Source organism: Eptatretus burgeri, chromosome 7, assembly GCF_056783735.1.
Source record: "Eptatretus burgeri isolate ZD-2024b chromosome 7, Ebu_testis_v1, whole genome shotgun sequence".
NCBI lineage: Eukaryota > Metazoa > Chordata > Myxini > Myxiniformes > Myxinidae > Eptatretus > Eptatretus burgeri.
This window is the reverse complement of record NC_140967.1, coordinates 62,708,353-62,726,274: the sequence shown is the minus strand read 5'-3', so window position 1 is coordinate 62,726,274 and position 17,922 is coordinate 62,708,353. Positions and strand designations below refer to the sequence as shown.

At 41.1% G+C, this 17,922-nt stretch overlaps 1 protein-coding gene across 1 annotated transcript in view; it reads left to right on the top strand.

The window, feature by feature from the left end:
• Window positions 1-17,922, top strand: part of PDE9A (phosphodiesterase 9A) — a 59,783-nt gene that overhangs the window by 5,945 nt on the left and 35,916 nt on the right. The window contains exons 4-9 of the mRNA XM_085888771.1: window positions 959-1,049; window positions 1,386-1,456; window positions 2,275-2,359; window positions 9,203-9,260; window positions 12,807-12,881; window positions 14,255-14,341. Of these exons, the coding sequence (XP_085744897.1) occupies window positions 959-1,049; window positions 1,386-1,456; window positions 2,275-2,359; window positions 9,203-9,260; window positions 12,807-12,881; window positions 14,255-14,341 (467 nt within the window). The remainder of the gene's footprint in view (window positions 1-958; window positions 1,050-1,385; window positions 1,457-2,274; window positions 2,360-9,202; window positions 9,261-12,806; window positions 12,882-14,254; window positions 14,342-17,922) is intronic.

Sequence of the window (17,922 nt, the reverse complement as noted above, 5' to 3'; positions counted from 1 at the left end):
AAAGGTGAAATCAATTCATGTCAGTTTGTTTCTGACACAGAACTTGGTTGTTTGTTTTTTCAGCCCTGCGCAGGAGCCTGAAAGTCTGGACTGAGACAAAAATTCAGAAGAATTTCGTTGTTGGTTCAAATATTATGTCGATTGTCCACATGACACCATTTCGCTCTCAAGGGAGTTTGATCGGCCAACAAAATAAATACAGACAGAGACTCGAGACTTCAACAAAGACACAGAAAGACTACTGTCACTTAAATAAAAGATTAAATTCAAACTTAACAAAAATTGTACACTCGATAATACTGCACGTTCCCCAGATTGAATTACTCTAAAGAATATTTACGATCCATTTTGAAAAGGGTTCGTGTGTGTGCGTGCGTGTGTGTGTGTGCACACACATCTTGGTCGAATAGTTAAAGACCTGTTATTTCTCCAGTGAATGGTGTAGGTTCGAGTTCCATGGCCATTCGCTCTCACCAACCTGACCTTGCAAACCATGGTGAGTGTGCCTACACCCTTAGCATGGGATTAGGGAGGTCTTCATTCTGAAGTGGACTAGTTTGATGTTTTTGAGGACATTGTGTACTGGTACCTTGGCAAAATTCCAAATTAATTTCCTAACTAGAGTGTCGGATGGAGAACCTTCCTTCATTTGGAACCTTCCATGTTTATAACGACCTCATTGGCCCAATTCATGAATTGTGATCCTCCAAAGAAAGATTCAATTAGACAATGAAACTTGAATTGTTTCTTACTCTTCTGCCACACAAAATAGTTTACAAAAGTATTGATGTCAATGAAAAATGTTTGCTTAGGTTTTAGTGACAGCAACCCTACTTGTACTTGGAAATACACAACCTTTCCTAAAAAAAAACCCATCCCTTGCCATCGTGTTCCCATCTGAATTTAAATTTACACAGAGATGGTTGCTGCATCATTCATTTTTGTTTATATTCATCAGCACCTGAGACAGATGCGCTGAAGTTGTGTCCTGCCGAACGGGAAGACGGTGTCCAGAACGCTATAGTGCAAGTTACGGAGCAGATAACGCGGTACGAGTCAATCACAATGTCCTTTGTTTGATTAATTAGATTCTTCTTTTTCCTTGAAGCTTAGCCATATTGTAAATGTTAGAATCATTATTCTATCGGACTTGTATTTCCACCGATGCCTGTAGGATTTGTGAGACAGCTAATCAGGCTGGAGTCTCAATGGGACCTGTTTATTTTGGGCTCACACCTGAGGATTAAGTGCTGACATTTAGATGTAAAAATATCTTATCATTTCCATTGTATTGAATACTGCAGTACTGAGAAATGTCAGATTCCTCATTGTGGTAGCCTATTTGGAGGTGGTTATTCTACATTGTATGCTTGTCTGATTTGCAGGGTGTTTGGTTTTGATCAATATCAGAAGGAAATCTCCAACCGACTTGCTCTGCTGGAGAAACGTATAGAATGTAGGTAACCTCACCTAAACTGGAAGCAGCTCTTACCCTCAGAAAAAAAAAAGTCTAACCTTAAAATGTAGTTCAAGCATCTTTTTCATATCATACCTTGACATTAAAGATTTTCCATTGCCAACCGTGAGTGCTATCGGAAGGTTAACACCGAGCTCAGATGATGACTCGACTGTGATTAATACAAGCTCGATCCTTTAGTCGAGAAACCCGTGTAGTCGATACAATATATCTCGTTAATTTGGGGAGGTTTTTATTTTTTTTTTTTTTTTTTTTTTTTTTTTTTTGTATACCTTGGTCGAGGCTCGTATGAGAGCTAACACACAACTCACAGCAAGGAGGCATGAGACAAGAAGGGCGGGAGTGGAAGGGACAAAACATTGGGGAACAGACACAGGTGAACTGTGGAAGGGAGAGGGATGGGGATGGGACGGGGAACATGGCGAGGGGAAGATGGACATTAAAGGGACTTTCAGGAAGGAAAGCAGGAGAATTGAAGGAAGTGGGCTTGGGTGGATTATCGGGGGTAGAAAAGATCGAGGATTTGGATGGGGGAAGATAAGAGGTGGTGGTGAACAGCTGTTTTGAAAGCCTGAAGGGAAGAATGGGAAAGAATAGAGTGAGGAAGTTTATTCCAAAGGCGGGAAAAAAGAGGAATGAAAGAGTGAAGATGAGCAGTGATTCGTGATTTTGGTAGTAGTCTATCTGTCTAATCTATAGTAGTAGTCTAATATGAATACTATCTGTCTTCATTATTTGAATGTTATGATAAGCAGTGAAACAAATCTTTTGTTGACATTGCTCTGTGTGTCCTCCAGTGGAAGGTCTCAAGCTGGTGGAAATAGAAGATTGTAAACAAAATATCAGGAGGCTTCAGGATGAAGTGGAATCTCGAAATAACAGGTGCGTTTTTGCATGATTGTGTGTGCTTGTCTACTTGTAGTACTACTTTGACTACTCCTTCTCCTACTCCTACTACTACTTTGAGGGCTCCAATTATTCCTTCCTTCTTGTGAAGTTGGCTTGGGAAAGTTTTTGGCCCTTGTCTTTCTCGAACAGGATGGCCAGGCCAAACTAAAAGTGGCAGAAATTAGGAATTTGATCATTGTGTTGGCGATAACTTGCCGACTCTTCGAGAAAGACACTGTGGGATCTTTAATATCCACCAAGTATTGCTTGGAGAGGGCACACCCAACTGAAGGACCACTTAAGGGACGGCGATGCACTTTGGCATTCAACAACCTGCCTGTGAAGCACCAATCTGAAAAGGAATCAAACTCATGCTAGACATTAAGCCTTGAAGATCCATTTTCCAGAAGTAATTGTTGGGGGATGTTAAAAACGCCATGGTGTCTTTCATGAATAGAAGAGTTAGCACCCAGATGCACCCTGAACAAATTACAAATTCCTGCTCTAATCTATAGGGGACACTGCATCAATGGCATAGCCGTGCTCCCAGCAATGATACTAACCATCCGCCACCTGAGACATAAATAAATTAATTTATATAATGGTTTTAACGAAATTTTTGGACAAATAAATGTTTGTTCATTTTCACCTGAAGTAAAACAAACACCATTTTTTTTTGTACAACTACGGCAGGCCCCTGTTGTCGGCTTCATGGTTAAGGTGGCTGGCTTGGGATCTTAGGGTCCTGAGTTTGAGCCCCTTTTTCACCATTGAATCAACATCAGGTGGGGTTGACTCAGCCTATCATCTTTCTGAGGTCAGCGAAATAAGTATCAGTGTACTCACGTACTGGGGTAATAACTATTCAGGGTAATCTGCATTTGAGTAGCAACCTGTCCAGGACTGTACTCCTTGCTAATGAAACTGCCTCAGTAGTCCTATGTGCATTTACAGCACGAAAGGAATGGTATCATTATTATGGCAGGCCCCTCAAGTTAGTAATGACAACCAAGTTATTGTCATTACCTCTGGTCCCAAAGGTGGACAGAGGTTATGTCTTCATCCCTGTTTATTTGTCTGTTTGTCTGTCTGTGAGCAAGATATCTCAAAAAGTTATGGACGGATTTGGACGAAACTTGATGGACAGGTTGGTGTGTGACAACGGATGAATTGATTCGATTTTTGTGAAGATCCAGATGCGAATCCAGATCCCGACACGAGAAGTTTTTTAAAATTACCAAGTGATTCTTCATCGTAGAAAGATGGGGTCAAAACCGATATATTGCATGATATGTTGATAATTTCAAAAAAATTGTGGATGGATTATGACAAAACCAGGTGGATAAGTTGGTTGATTATGACAAAACTAGGAAAACTAGGTGCTCCACTGAGTGTCTTTGTAGTTGTGCTATGCAGATGTGCTCGCTGTTTGCCTTCTCTGTCACAGCTGCGCAATTTCCAAAAAAACAACTGTCACTGGCTGTTGCTGAAGTGAGTCTGGACCTTTGCTACCATAATTTTCGCTGACATTAAGTGGCAGAGTTCATACGGTTGGTGAAGAAAATTGTGTAGCTTGATATTTGAATAATATTCTGAGAAAGAGCTTTGAACTAGACCAAATATGTATCCAAATACCCTATTTGAGTGAGAAGTACAAGTTAAAGTGATGTCGAAGAAATTCTCAATTTGAGACAGAAACAGAAGAAAACTTCTGTACATTTCAGTCATTTATTAAAACAACATCCAACAAAAACATGCATCTGGAGATTTTTTGGAGGAAGGTTGTGTTGCTTAACTTCTTCTATAAAATTCTCCATATGCATGTGTTTTTGTTGTTTTAATAAATGACTCAAATGTACAGAACGAATTGAGAATTTCTTCGACAGTGGCATCAGAAAAAGAACAGGTTATGGTAGATTCATTCATGATTCTGCTATCAGCATTCTGATATCATCACACCATTTTAAAGCCTTTTTCCCTGAACAGGGGTCAGCTTTTTGCAGGCTACAATCATGGTACCCTTTCTTGTGGCAATGTTTTCTTGGCCGGATGCCCTTCCTGATGCCAACCCTTTAGTCGCCTTCAACACACGCAGGGATAATTACAAGTATACTGGTGCTCATTTCGCCGACCTCGGAAGGATGGCAGGCCGAGTCAACCCCCCTGATGTTAATTCAGTGGAAAGCAGGGCTCGTCAGGTCAGGTCAGGTTCGATCTGTGACCTGCTACAGGTACCATGTAAACCTGCACTAACCTGTTCCATGGTCGGGTTGTCGGCGACTAAACCGTCTCCCCCACCAGGTTTTCTGGTGAGGAAGGTGTTTGGATATGGACACCCAGCAGGATTAAAAACAAAACCTGTCAAAGGGCGGAGGAGCTCCTTGTGAGGCAACGGCCATCCATATCTAGTGCCCAACTGTGTCTGTGGACGTCCTCTTGCAGTTGGGTTACTTTCATTAGGAGGTTGGTGGCAGGATTTGCACTCCGGCCACCGTAAAACCCTTCATTCCGCAAAACACAAAAATGCAAAAAAGTCTGAAAACCCACTCTGTGGGAGTACCTCCTGTGCAGCTTCCCTTCGCAGGGCAGCTCACCGGATGACGAGATTGGGGCAAAGCCTTCGGGACCCCCAATCTTTGATGATAGGAGGGAAACCACGGGGTAACATCCCTGGGTCAGATTGCGGGAGAGTGTGTCAGAGTGGTGCTGAGGTGTCGTCCACCAAATGGCGGTCTCCTTGGGTTAACCTGAGGCGGTCCCTTCGGGTGGGTGCCTGGAATGTCCTATCCCTAAGAGAGGATGATCACCTGTCTCTGTTATCATCTGAGCTCAAGCGTTTGGACATCGGGATTGCAGCTCTCTCTGAGGTTCGGAGACCGGATTGCGGCGAGATAATGGTGGGTGGTTACACCTACTATTGGTCTGGTCGCTCTGATGGTTACCATACCCAAGGAGTTGCTGTGGCTGTGTCCAATAAGCTGACCCCAATGATAATTGAGATAACACCGGTCAATGAGCGTATTATGAGATTAAGGATTCGTCACTCCTTAGGTGTCATTTCCCTGGTCTCTGTTTATGCTCCGACTGAGGCGAGTGATCTCACCGTGAAGGATGCATTCTACGCCACGCTCAAGTCTGTGGTTGATCAGTGCCTCAGACGAGATACACTTCTAGTCTTGGGAGATTTGAATGCATCGACTGGAACTGATAGGGATGGTTATGAGGTGTGTGTTGGTCCCCATGGGTCAGGAACTATGAACCAGAATAGCATTAAGTTCCTTGACTTTGCAAGAAGTCATGGACTTAGGGTGGCTGGTTCATGCTTTCAGCGCCCACAAGCTCATCGCTGGACTTGGTATTCCAACGCTGGCGGTGTGGCAAAGGAGATTGACCATGTCCTCATTGATGGTCGTTGGAGGATGATCCAGAATTGCAGGGTCTACCGGAGTGCTCAGTTCCTCAATACTGACCACAGGCTTGTTGTAGCAACTCTAAAGCTGCACCTTAAATCCTGGAGAATGGTACCATCCCAGCCGAGGCTGGATGTTGGCAAGCTCAGGGATGAGAGAGTAGCTGAGGAGTTTGCGAACAGGCTGAGTGGACACTTGGGGGGTCTGGGTGCTTTGGGGGGTCCTGAAGAGTTGTGGAGCGCCTTCAAGACCACCGTCCTTGATGTTGCCGGTGGATGTCTTGGAGCTCACCGCAGGGCAAAGAAGAATTTTGTCTCTCAAGGGACACTGGATACCATTGACCAGAGTCGCAGGGCCAGGCTGAATGGCAGAGCTGAGCTGTTCAGGGAGCTGAGGCGTAAAACTATACGTGCACTGAGGGTGGACAAGGAGGCCTATGTGCGAGGAATCTGTGAAGGGGTAGAGCATCACCTGTGGACAGGTGATTCTCGTCCCGCTTACAGGGGAATTCGCGCATTGCATTCATCCAAGCCCATCCCTCGGAGCACTACAGTGAGAGCAGAGAGTGGTAGGCTCTTGACAGAGGAGTCCGAAGTGAAGGCCCGCTGGGCCGGTTACTTTGAGCGGTTGTACCAGGCTGATCCCCCAGCTGTCGAGTTGGATGTCAAGGGTGTTACAATCCCTGTTGCTGACCCTCGAATCAACTGTGGTCCACCTTCGCTTGTGGAAACACGGGCTGCGGTGAACCAGTTGAAACGGGGCAAAGCTCCAGGGATCTGTGGCATCCATGCTGAACTTCTCAAGGCTGGTGGAAATGCTGCACTCGTGTCGTTGCACGCAGTTTTGTGCTCTGCCTGGAACGCAGGCATCATCCGAACTGACTGGAAGAGGGGCCTTGTTGTCCCTCTCTGGAAAGGGAAGGGTGATCGCCAAGACTGCAACAACTACCGAGGGGTGACGCTGCTCTCAGTGCCGGGCAAGGTCTTTGTTCGGATAATTCTTGATAGGGTTCGCCACCATCTGCTTGAGCACCAGCGTCCAGAGCAGTCAGGCTTTACACCAAAGAGGTCAACGATTGACCGTATCCTTGCCCTTCGTGTCCTCACCGAATGCAGATGAGAGTTTCGGCAGGGGCTGCTTGCAGCCTATATTGATCTCTGTAAAGCGTTCGATTCAGTGAATCGGGATGTCCTCTGGAGGATTCTTGGTCTTCGTGGGGTGCCACCAAAACTGATCGATCTGATGTCTGAACTCTACTCTGGTACTGAGAGTGCTGTGAAGTGTGGTGGTACCATCTCTGACTTATTTCCAGTTGTTACTGGAGTTCATCAGGGGTGTGCACTGGCCCCCACACTTTTCAGCACTTGTATGGACTGGATTTTAGGGAGGATGTCGGAGAGATCTAGCTGCGGTGCATCGTTTGGGAATGTCAAGATCTCGGACCTTGATTTTGCAGATGATGCAGTCATCTTTGCGGAGACTTTAGACATCCTTTTGGTGGCCCTCGAGGTGCTGAATGAGGAGCCGGAGCCGCTGCGATTACGGGTTTCTTGGGTCAAAATTAATATCCAGGCTTTTGGTGACATCTTGGATGCTGCTGTCCTGTCTGTGTCTGTTTGTGGTGAGGATGTTGAGGTCGTGGAGGGATTCACTTACCTTGGCAGTGATATTCATGTCTCTGCTGGCTGCGAGTCAGAGGTCAATAGATGTCTGGGTTGGGCCTGGGGAGTGATGGATTCACTGGATCATGGGGTGTGGCGCTGCCGGTACGTGTGCGGGAGGACGAAAGTCCGAGTCTTCTGGTCCTTGGTACTTCCAGTCTTGCTCTATGGATGCGAGACTTGGACTCTGACCAAGGATCTGAGACGGAGACTTAATTCCTTTGGTACCAGGTCTCTTCGGAGAATCCTTGGCTATCGCTGGTCGGATTTTATGTCCAACGAGCGGTTGCTGAGAGAAACTCGGATGAGATTTGTTACCTGCATAGTCCGTGAGCGTCAGTTGCGGCTGTATGGACATGTGGCTCATTTTCCTGACGCTGATCCTGCTCACCAGATTCTCTCAGCAAGGGAGTCTCATGAGTGGAGGAGGCCAGTGGGCCGACCACGTGCCTCGTGGTTACAGCAGGTTGACCATCATCTCAAGGAGATGGGGATGGGCCTGGCATCTGCCTGGGGGATGGCCAGACGGAGGCCCCTGGAGTACCGGCGGAAAGTGGACGCAGCAACGCGCTGTTCTGGCACATGCTCCCATACCTGACCTGACCTGACACCATTTTAAAGCCTTTTTCCCTGAACAGGGGTCAGCTTTTTGCAGGCTGCAATCATGGTACCCTTTCTTGTGGCAATGTTTTTACGGCCGGATGCCCTTCCTGATGCCAACCCTTTAGTCGCCTTCAACACACGCAGGGATAATTACCAGTATACTGGTGCTCATTTTGCGAACCTCGGAAGGATGGCAGGCCGAGTCAACCCCCCTGATGTTAATTCAGTGGAAAGCAGGGCTCGAACTCAGGACCCCTCAGGATCCCAAGCCACCACCCTAACTACCAAGGTAACTAAGCCAACACCAGGCGTTATAAGCATTCTGATATATTATGTCATTATTTATCACATAGCTTGGTGTTGGCTTTACAATTAAACTTCCTGCCTTAAGATCTTAGGGTCTTGAGTTGGAGCCCCCATCATGCCGTTAAATAATTAATAAAGGTAGGTTGACTCAGCCTGTCATCCTTCCAAGGTTGGCAAAATGAGTATCAGCTTATTGGGAAACAAGGTCATTGCATCAGCAGCATAGCTGCGCTCCCAGCAGTGATGTAACCAGCAGCCACAGACTGCATACGAAATTATAATTTAGTGCACCACTCACTGCAATACTCTCCAATAATATATAGGGGCTGTCAGGCCATATGTTAAATAGTCCGACAGGATGATGCAGATGGATCATACTAACCTTTGAACTCTAGTCTTTGTCGATTCTCAACCTGATTATATACTGTAAGATTGGTCACCGCAGGTGTTGCACCAATTAGTGCACCATCCTTCGGAAGGAAGTTACGCTGGATGTCTCAGATGTTAGAGATCCTATGGTCTCTTTCATGGAGAATACGCGAGTCAACGCCGGTAGCCTCAACAAATTACAATTTCCTGCTTAAATCAGCTTCTGCTGAATGTCAGGCCTGGCCAGCCGGTTTCTGAAGGACGTTGACTTCTATGGTTGACCCGACAAAGGATGGAATTATGAGGCTATTGTTGTCGTAGTAGCAGTAGTAGTAGTAGTAGTTGTTGTAGACCACTTGGCAAATCTAATGACACGTTACACGAACATCCCACATTTCCATGTTCATCCTTCACACTGTTTGTGCACACCACACATACAGATCACACACCATTCACTTCCCAAAACCCTGAATTATGTTTCTGTGTAGAGTGGATATTGAAGAACAACGGCTTACCCCACGGCGTGATGTCACCATGCATGCCAAGGTGCCAACTTGCACACCTCTCATCCCAACACACATGCACTGCAGCGTAAGATACCGCCACAGAACATAAAGTTCTGTAAATAAATTGTTTCAGAAAACATAAATAAATTGTTCAGAAAAAAAGGTTCGATTACCAAAGGTATTGGGACAGTTAGGAAATGTGCAGGGCATGAGTGTCCCTTTCACTAATATTTTGTTCACTACTTTCCACTGTGGGTAGAATATTCAGATGCAAGTTGGTGCATTTCAAGTTTGGGTGTGTTGTTCCAATATTTTTGGTATTTTATGTCTAGTTCTTTGTATTTCCACTATCATGGCAGAGGATCATTATGGGGTTGCTGCAGCACTTAGACACAAAATAGAAGTGTTGGGTGGCTGGAGTCCAACTTCTATGGTTCGACTCCGGAACGTGGCTGGAGTCCGACTCCGGAAGGAGTAGTGGAATGAGGAGCGATTTGACCATAATTTTTTACATGGGATTTTGTGAGAATCACAGTGCAAATAGATCGATTCCTGCAAAGGTCAGATCAAAATAACATCAATATACAGCAACAAACTTTTCAACATTTATTATATTAATGAAATATAATAAATGTTTAAAATACTACAGAAAACAAACAACAAAAAAGAAAACGTCTCAAAACCATGAGATTTCATTATTATCAACAAATCCATGAGATTACATCATTATGAACGAAACTATGAGATTACATCATTATGAACAAATCCATGAGATTACATCATTATGAAAGAAACTATGAGATTACATCATTATGAACGAAACTATGAGATTACATAATTATGAACAAAACCATGAGATTACATCCCAATTAATAAAACAATGACATTACATCATTATAAACAAAACCATGAGATTACATCCTAATTAATAAAACAATGAGATTACATCATTATAAACGAAACCATGAGATTACATCCTCATTAATAAAACAATGAGATTACATCATTATAAACAAAACTATGAGATTACATCATTATGAACGAAACTATGAGATTACATAATTATGAACAAAACCATGAGATTACATCCCAATTAATAAAACAATGACATTACATCATTATAAACAAAACCATGAGATTACATCCTAATTAATAAAACAATGAGATTACATCATCATAAACAAAACCATGAGATTACATCCTAATTAATAAAACAATGAGATTACATCATTATGATCAAAACCATGAGATTACATCATTATGGACAAAACCATGAGATTACATCCTAATTAATAAAACAATGAGATTACATCATTATAAACAAAACCATGAGATTACATCCTAATTAACAAAACAATGAGATTACATCATTATGAACAAAACCATGAGATTACATCATTATGGACAAAACTATGAGATTACATCCTAATTAATAAAACAATGAGATTACATCATGATGAACAAAACCATGAGATTACATCCTAATTAATAAAACAATGAGATTACATCATTATGAACAAAACCATGAGATTACATCCTAATTAATAAAACAATGAGATTACATCATTTTGAACAAAACCATGAGATTACAGCATTATGAACAAAACTATGAGATTACATCATTATGAACAAAACCATGAGATTACATCCTAATTAATAAAACAATGAGATTACATCATTATGAACAAAACCATGAGATTACATCATTATGAACAAAACTATGAGATTACATCATTATGAACAAAACCATGAGATGACATCATTATGAACAAAACTATGAGATTACATCCTAATTAATAAAACAATGAGATTACATCATTATGAACAAAACTATGAGATTACATCATTATGAACAAAACCATGAGATTACATCCTAATTAATAAAACAATGAGATTACATAATTATAAACAAAACCATGAAATTACATCTGAATGAATAAAACAATGAGATTACATCATCATGAACAAAACCATGAGATGACATCATTATGAACAAAACTATGAGATTACATCATTATGAACAAAACCATGAGATTACATCCTAATTAATAAAAGAATGAGATTACATTATTATGAACAAAACCATGAGATTACATCATTATGAACAAAACTATGAGATTATATCATTATGAACGAAACTATGAGATTACATCATTATGAACAAAACCATGAGATTACATCATTTTCAACAAAACCATGAGATTACATCATTATGAACAAAACTATGATATTACATCTTAATTAATAAAACAATGAGATTACATCATTATGAACAAAACTATGAGATTACATCCTAATTAATAAAACAATGAGATTATATCATTATGAACAAAACAGTGAGATTACATCATTATAAACAAAACTATGAGATTACATCATTATTAACAAAACCATGAGATTACATCATTATTAACAAAACCAGGAGATTACATCATAAGTAACAAAACCATGAGATTATATCAAGAAGAAAAAAAAGCCCATGAGATTCTATCATTATTAACAAAACCATGAGATTACATCATTATTCACAAAACCATGAGATTACATCATTATTAAGAAAACCTTGAGATAACATCATTGTTAACAAAATCATAAGATTACTTCATTATTAACAAAGCCATGACATTACATTATGAGTAACAAAACCAGGAGATTATATTAAGAAGAACAAAACCATGAGATTACATCATTATGAACAAAACTATGAGATTACATCTGAATTAATAAAACAATGAGATTACATCATTATGAACAAAACTATGAGATTACATCCTAATTAATAAAACAATGAGATTATATCATTATGAACAAAACAGTGAGATTACATCATTATAAACAAAACTATGAGATTACATCATTATTAACAAAACCATGAGATTACATCATTATTAACAAAACCAGGAGATTACATCATAAGTAACAAAACCATGAGATTATATCAAGAAGAAAAAAAAGCCCATGAGATTCTATCATTATTAACAAAACCATGAGATTCTATCATTATTAACAAAACCATGAGATTACATCATTATTCACAAAACCATGAGATTACATCATTATTAAGAAAACCTTGAGATAACATCATTGTTAACAAAATCATAAGATTACTTCATTATTAACAAAGCCATGACATTACATCATGAGTAACAAAACCAGGAGATTATATTAAGAAGAACAAAACCATGAGATTACATCATGAGTAACAAAACCAGGAGATTACATCATTATTCACAAAACTATGAGATTACATCATTATTCACAAAACTATGAGATTACATCTTTCATGTCTGAATTGTAGATGGGACAACCAGGTCAAAATCCCTTCAAAAGAATGACCTCCTCTGATGCAGAGCCCCAAATGGACATTGAACACCTCTGAGTGTTGTATTTGGATCTGACCTTTGCAGGAATGGAAACTTACACCACATCACTCACAGGGTTTTTGATACCATCTGAGATAACTTGCATCCTTGATTATATCCGTCCGTGCTTCGTGTATTTCACAATTTTGATCTGAATCATAAAAGGATCTTGTTTTGTGTTTGTTTTATCAATATTAGAAGTATTATGTCATTGTTTTGCCCAGTACTTGTTGTCTGAAGAAACGAGAGAGGCTTTAAAAACGCCAACCTTTGATGTCTGGGACTGGGAGCCAAATGAGGTATGTGGCTTAGGATGAACATTTGACAACATTTGCACTTTGCAACTGGAGAGTTCACAGAACACCTTACCCCGTGCAGTCTTGAGAAAGAGGATATAGAAAGGGTCTTTCCAACTTTTGCTTCCAACAACTTATACCAGCTTTGCTTGTGAACTTTGGATAACAAGTATGACGGTATATAACCATACAAAGCTAATGGGTCAAACGGAACAGTCCAGAGCTGAACCAACACCGCCATCAGAGTGTGCAGCAAATCTGACTGGTAAAGACGGTGTAATATTTTATCCAAGTACTGTTAAACTTCAGTTTTTTGAAGTGCAAACAAAGCAATTTGTTTTCTACAGTGTTCAAGTATATAATTCAGTTGAAATATAATTAACGTTTTAAAGACAAGAAAAAAAAACATTTATTCCAAGATTTACCGCTATCGACGCAGCGTCTTTCACAAAAAGACATAGTTGTGAGATAACATAGTTGCGAAAGTTGTGAGATAACATACATGCCACCTTGTTAAACATGTTAAATTAGTTATTCGTGCCTGTTGTTTGTATCCTTTCCGACGTCCCAAAAAACAGTAAGTTTCCTGTTTGGAATGCATTTCAATTTTGTTTGACTGCTGGACTAACAGAGAAACTGAAGCAATTCCTTTATCATGCTATGCACATGCGCACTTCGGATGAGATTCCATACAATTTGCCAAATTCACAGCCAAAGTGCAGGTTTGTGTTCGGAGTTGTGTTCTACAGTTTCCAAAATATAAAATTCATTTGAAATTTAGTAGTTCTGGGACCATAGAAATAGACTGCTGGACAAACAGACAGAGTGCACCAATTGTTTAACCTCATATTGCGCTGGCCGTGCTCCCGGATTTGGACACTTTGAGGCATGCAGTCAGTGTGGATGCTGTGAATACTGTACTCCACAGACTCATGGTGGAAGGTGAAAACTTAGACATGTGTTAAGATAGATAAACAAGTTAAGATATTATGAAGAAAAGCGGGCACTCCCACCCCGAAGGTGGGAGTACCCTTCTCAATTTATTGGATCACAGAACAAAGTACATGCTAGATTATGTGCACTAGAGTAAGGCTAAAGTATGTGCTTGTCTGCTAGCTTTAGATGGCCACTTAAGGGCAGTATTGGGGTTGGAACCAGATGTAGAACTGGGTTTGGAACTTCTACTTCGGCCCAAGAACTGTTAAATGTCAATTTTGTAGTTTTGGTGACATCCACGTTTACTCCATTTTCTAAGAGATATTTGCACTGAGAATATCATGCAGATTTTATTGTATGAATATCAATTTTGTTAAATGTTAAGAGAACACAAGGTTATGTAGAGTTGTGACATTATTTTGGAAATTATTGTTCTTCAGATGCTCAGCTGCCTGGAGTTCTTGTTTCATGAGCTCGGATTGGTGGATGAGTTCCACATCAACCCAATTACGTTGAAGCGCTGGCTGGTAATGTAATCCTGCCACTGTGCACACAAAAAACCATCTATTGTGACTTTGGGAGTCTTTTTTTTTGACTTCAGGTGTCAATCTTTTGGGTATCTGTCAGAGTTTTTTCATAGGTCAATTGCAGATTCCTCTCTGATATTGATGATTATGATGATGAAGGCCTCTGATGCTGGTAAATTAGACTCAAGACAAAATACTGTTGTTGTATGTTCTTGCAAAAATGACAGGAGTTAATGAAGCAGTTAATTAAGTAGTTATTTGATAATATGCGACATTTTCGAAATGATGTATGAATTCTAAACGAGACCTTTTGCGCATGTACTAAGTGTGTTTACATTGACTCTGTTCTGCTCACTGAGCACTTTTAACCTGATATTACCAGCATGAAATCTGTGATTCAAATTTTCTTTTAAAACATAATTTTTAGCATTTAAACAAACAAGTGGCAATTTCGAGATGGTTAACCATAATTGTTCCATTCCTAAATATAAATCGGATTCATGGAAATATAGGAATATGAGAAATATCAGTGGATGAGAAGAATCGGGTTCATACCATTTCCTGTTAGTACAAGCATAGCGTCTGCCAGGGATATAACACACACACACACACACACACACACACACACACACACACACACACACACACACACACACACACACACACACACACACACACACACACACACACACACACACACACACACACACTTTTCCCTTAGTAATAGATAAAAAAAAGTCTTGTATAATTTATTTTGTGGCCCTGAAATCAAACAAAGAATATATTTATAACAACCCTCACAGCTCCCGTAGCCCACCCTCCCAAAATGATTAATGGTAAATATCATTTTTAATTTACCCTGTACATTCACATGCCTCAGAAATAACCTTCCCACCAGTGTTCAGAAGCACCTAATCCAAATACACATTCCATTCACTGGTAGTGAAGTGATCCGTCAGGGATGGGGTGTGTGTGTAGGTGGTGGGGGGGTGTAGCAAACTCCCATCCGCTCAGGCCTTGCACCGGCCAACGTGGTCGGGAGATTACAGGATGAGCAAGTGCCCATTTGGCGAGCTGAAAAAGTTCAAGTCTTTCGTTGTGCAGAGGAACAGCCCTTTCTTTCAGGTACTTTTCCAAGTATTGTTGACTTATTTTGGAGCTTTGTGATCCATGTCAGACAACAATCCTTATCCTGGACACATGATGTTCTTTCTTTCGCCCCAAACAAATTTCCTGAGGTTTCTTCGTATGTGCACTGACCATTTTGGGGTGGATTATGTCATTTTGAAAGTTGCATATTAACTAGGCGTGTCTACCCGTCACTTCATTGATGGGTTTAATCAAGACAGCAGGTTGTACTTCACAAATGTATTGCATGTCTATCTGTGAGCATCGACGAGCATTAAAATTAAGTTCAACAAGCAAAAAAGGATCTTTTGTAACTCATAATTGTTGTTGACGTAGCTGTGGTTGTTCATTGTATTCCCCTTCCGTGTTCTACTAAAGGATTCCTGCTGTAGTAGAATAATATATATTACCTCCTGTTAGTAATACCTCTCCTTTCAGTAATAGATGTTGGAGCCACTGCATTAAGCTCCAGTCCCTTGACTTTTTACTCAATCCCGAAAAAGAGGGACTTTAAAAATAGACATCTTCACAATTAAACGACCACAAATTTTTGTTCCAAGTAAATATATTGTGAGCTTTCTAACGATAGTATTTTTTTATTTTACGACCGCAGGAACCCTTTAGAATGAACACACACGCACACTCCATTATAAATGTCCAAGACCAGGGACACTGCACGAATGATTTTAAGAAAATGGCAGGACCGAGTCAATCAAAATATACACAAGTGTAGATTTTGCAAGGTAGAAACAGAAAGCATGAGTCACCTCCCATCAGGATGTAAAAAACTCATGTCAGAACAACTGTGCACCCAAAGGCACATCAAGGTATGTAAAGTAATCCACTGGCACATCGACAGAAAACTTCAATATCCCAATCCCAGAAAACTCATTGAAACATGAAGCAAAAGCGATAATTGATAACAAGAAAGTAACACTCATATATGACCTGATGATCCCATCGAGTATGAACACAGCAAACAAAGCACTGCTACCGGATATAGTAGTTAGTTATTATAATTTAATTTTTTTTAAAAAACAACGTTGCTAATTGAGTTATCAGTTCCCAGGGATTTTGGCTGAAATAACACAGAAATCAAGAATATGACCAAATATGAAGACCTCAAAAATGAAGTGAAATGAACCTGGAAGTTAAAGAGCACCGAAATTGTAACAGTGACAATTTAGAGCAACACAAATGATGAAGAGGAATCCTATGGAGCTCTTTAAAAACATCCATGGGAATATCAATACAAATGAACAGCAGTTGGAGGCTGTTCAGGGCTCAGTGACAATCCTGAAATGAGCCTTCAGAATAAAACTTTGAGATCAACAAAACTTCACAACTTGGTCCATGAATCATGACCCCATTACTGAAACAGGGGTGGATACATGAAGACCTGGGAGGACTCTGTTCCACCTTCTTAAACCCACATATGGAGATAACAAACAACAAAACACACACACACACACACACACACACACACACACACACACACACACACACACACACACACACACACACACACACACACACAATTCTCCTTTTAGTATTAGATGTTTGCAAAGACATTTTGTTGCACCCTGGTTTTGCAAATGCCAGGACTGTTCAGTGCATATAGAGAGCTCCCTGTCACCCTAGCCTTGACCCTGTGTTTGTCTTTCTCCTTTATCAATCTGTATTTAGTGGTTCTTAATCCTTCCCTGCTGTACTTTCTCACCTCCCATATGGTTGTGAAACCAACCACTTGTGCTATCTCTGGTGTAATTGTGAGGAACATACGGAACCACGTGTGCCATTTGTGGCACACTGTAGAGACATGGCAGACACACGTTTGCAATATCCAGCAATGGGCGGACCCAGCAGAAGAAGACGTCAGGGCCATGGCTATAAAAAGCTGGCACATAAGTGCTGAGTGCAGTTCCAGGAGAGGCCGAGTTCCAGTTTTAAGCCGAGACCAAGAAGCACTGAAGAATGCAAGCCAGTGGGAGTGGAGAGTGTGGAGCCCAGAGGGCCGGCTGAGTAAAGTTCCAAAGCGGGAGTACAGAGTACCAGTTGCAGCACGAGTTGAGGGTCCGCTCATCCACAGGTCTGATTTGTGTTCTCTCACGCCAAGCATCCTCATGCCTCAAGGGAAGCCCATATAATTTCTTCCTCCTCTTCTGTCTCCTCTTGTGTTCGCCGTATGAGTCTGTTGTGATTAAGACCTCAGGTTAAGAGAGCCGATCAGTCCATTTGTTTTCAGATAAGTGAGACTGATGCACGTCATCTTTACCCCCTTCCTTTTCATTTTTTTTATTTTTTTGTATACCTTGTCGAGGCTCATGTGAGAGCTAACACGTAAAGCACAGCAAGGGGGGCATGAGACAAGAGGGGCAGGAGTGGGAAGGATAAAACAGTGGGGAACAGAGTCATTAGGAGATCTGTGGAAGGGAGAGGGATGGGGCAGGGAA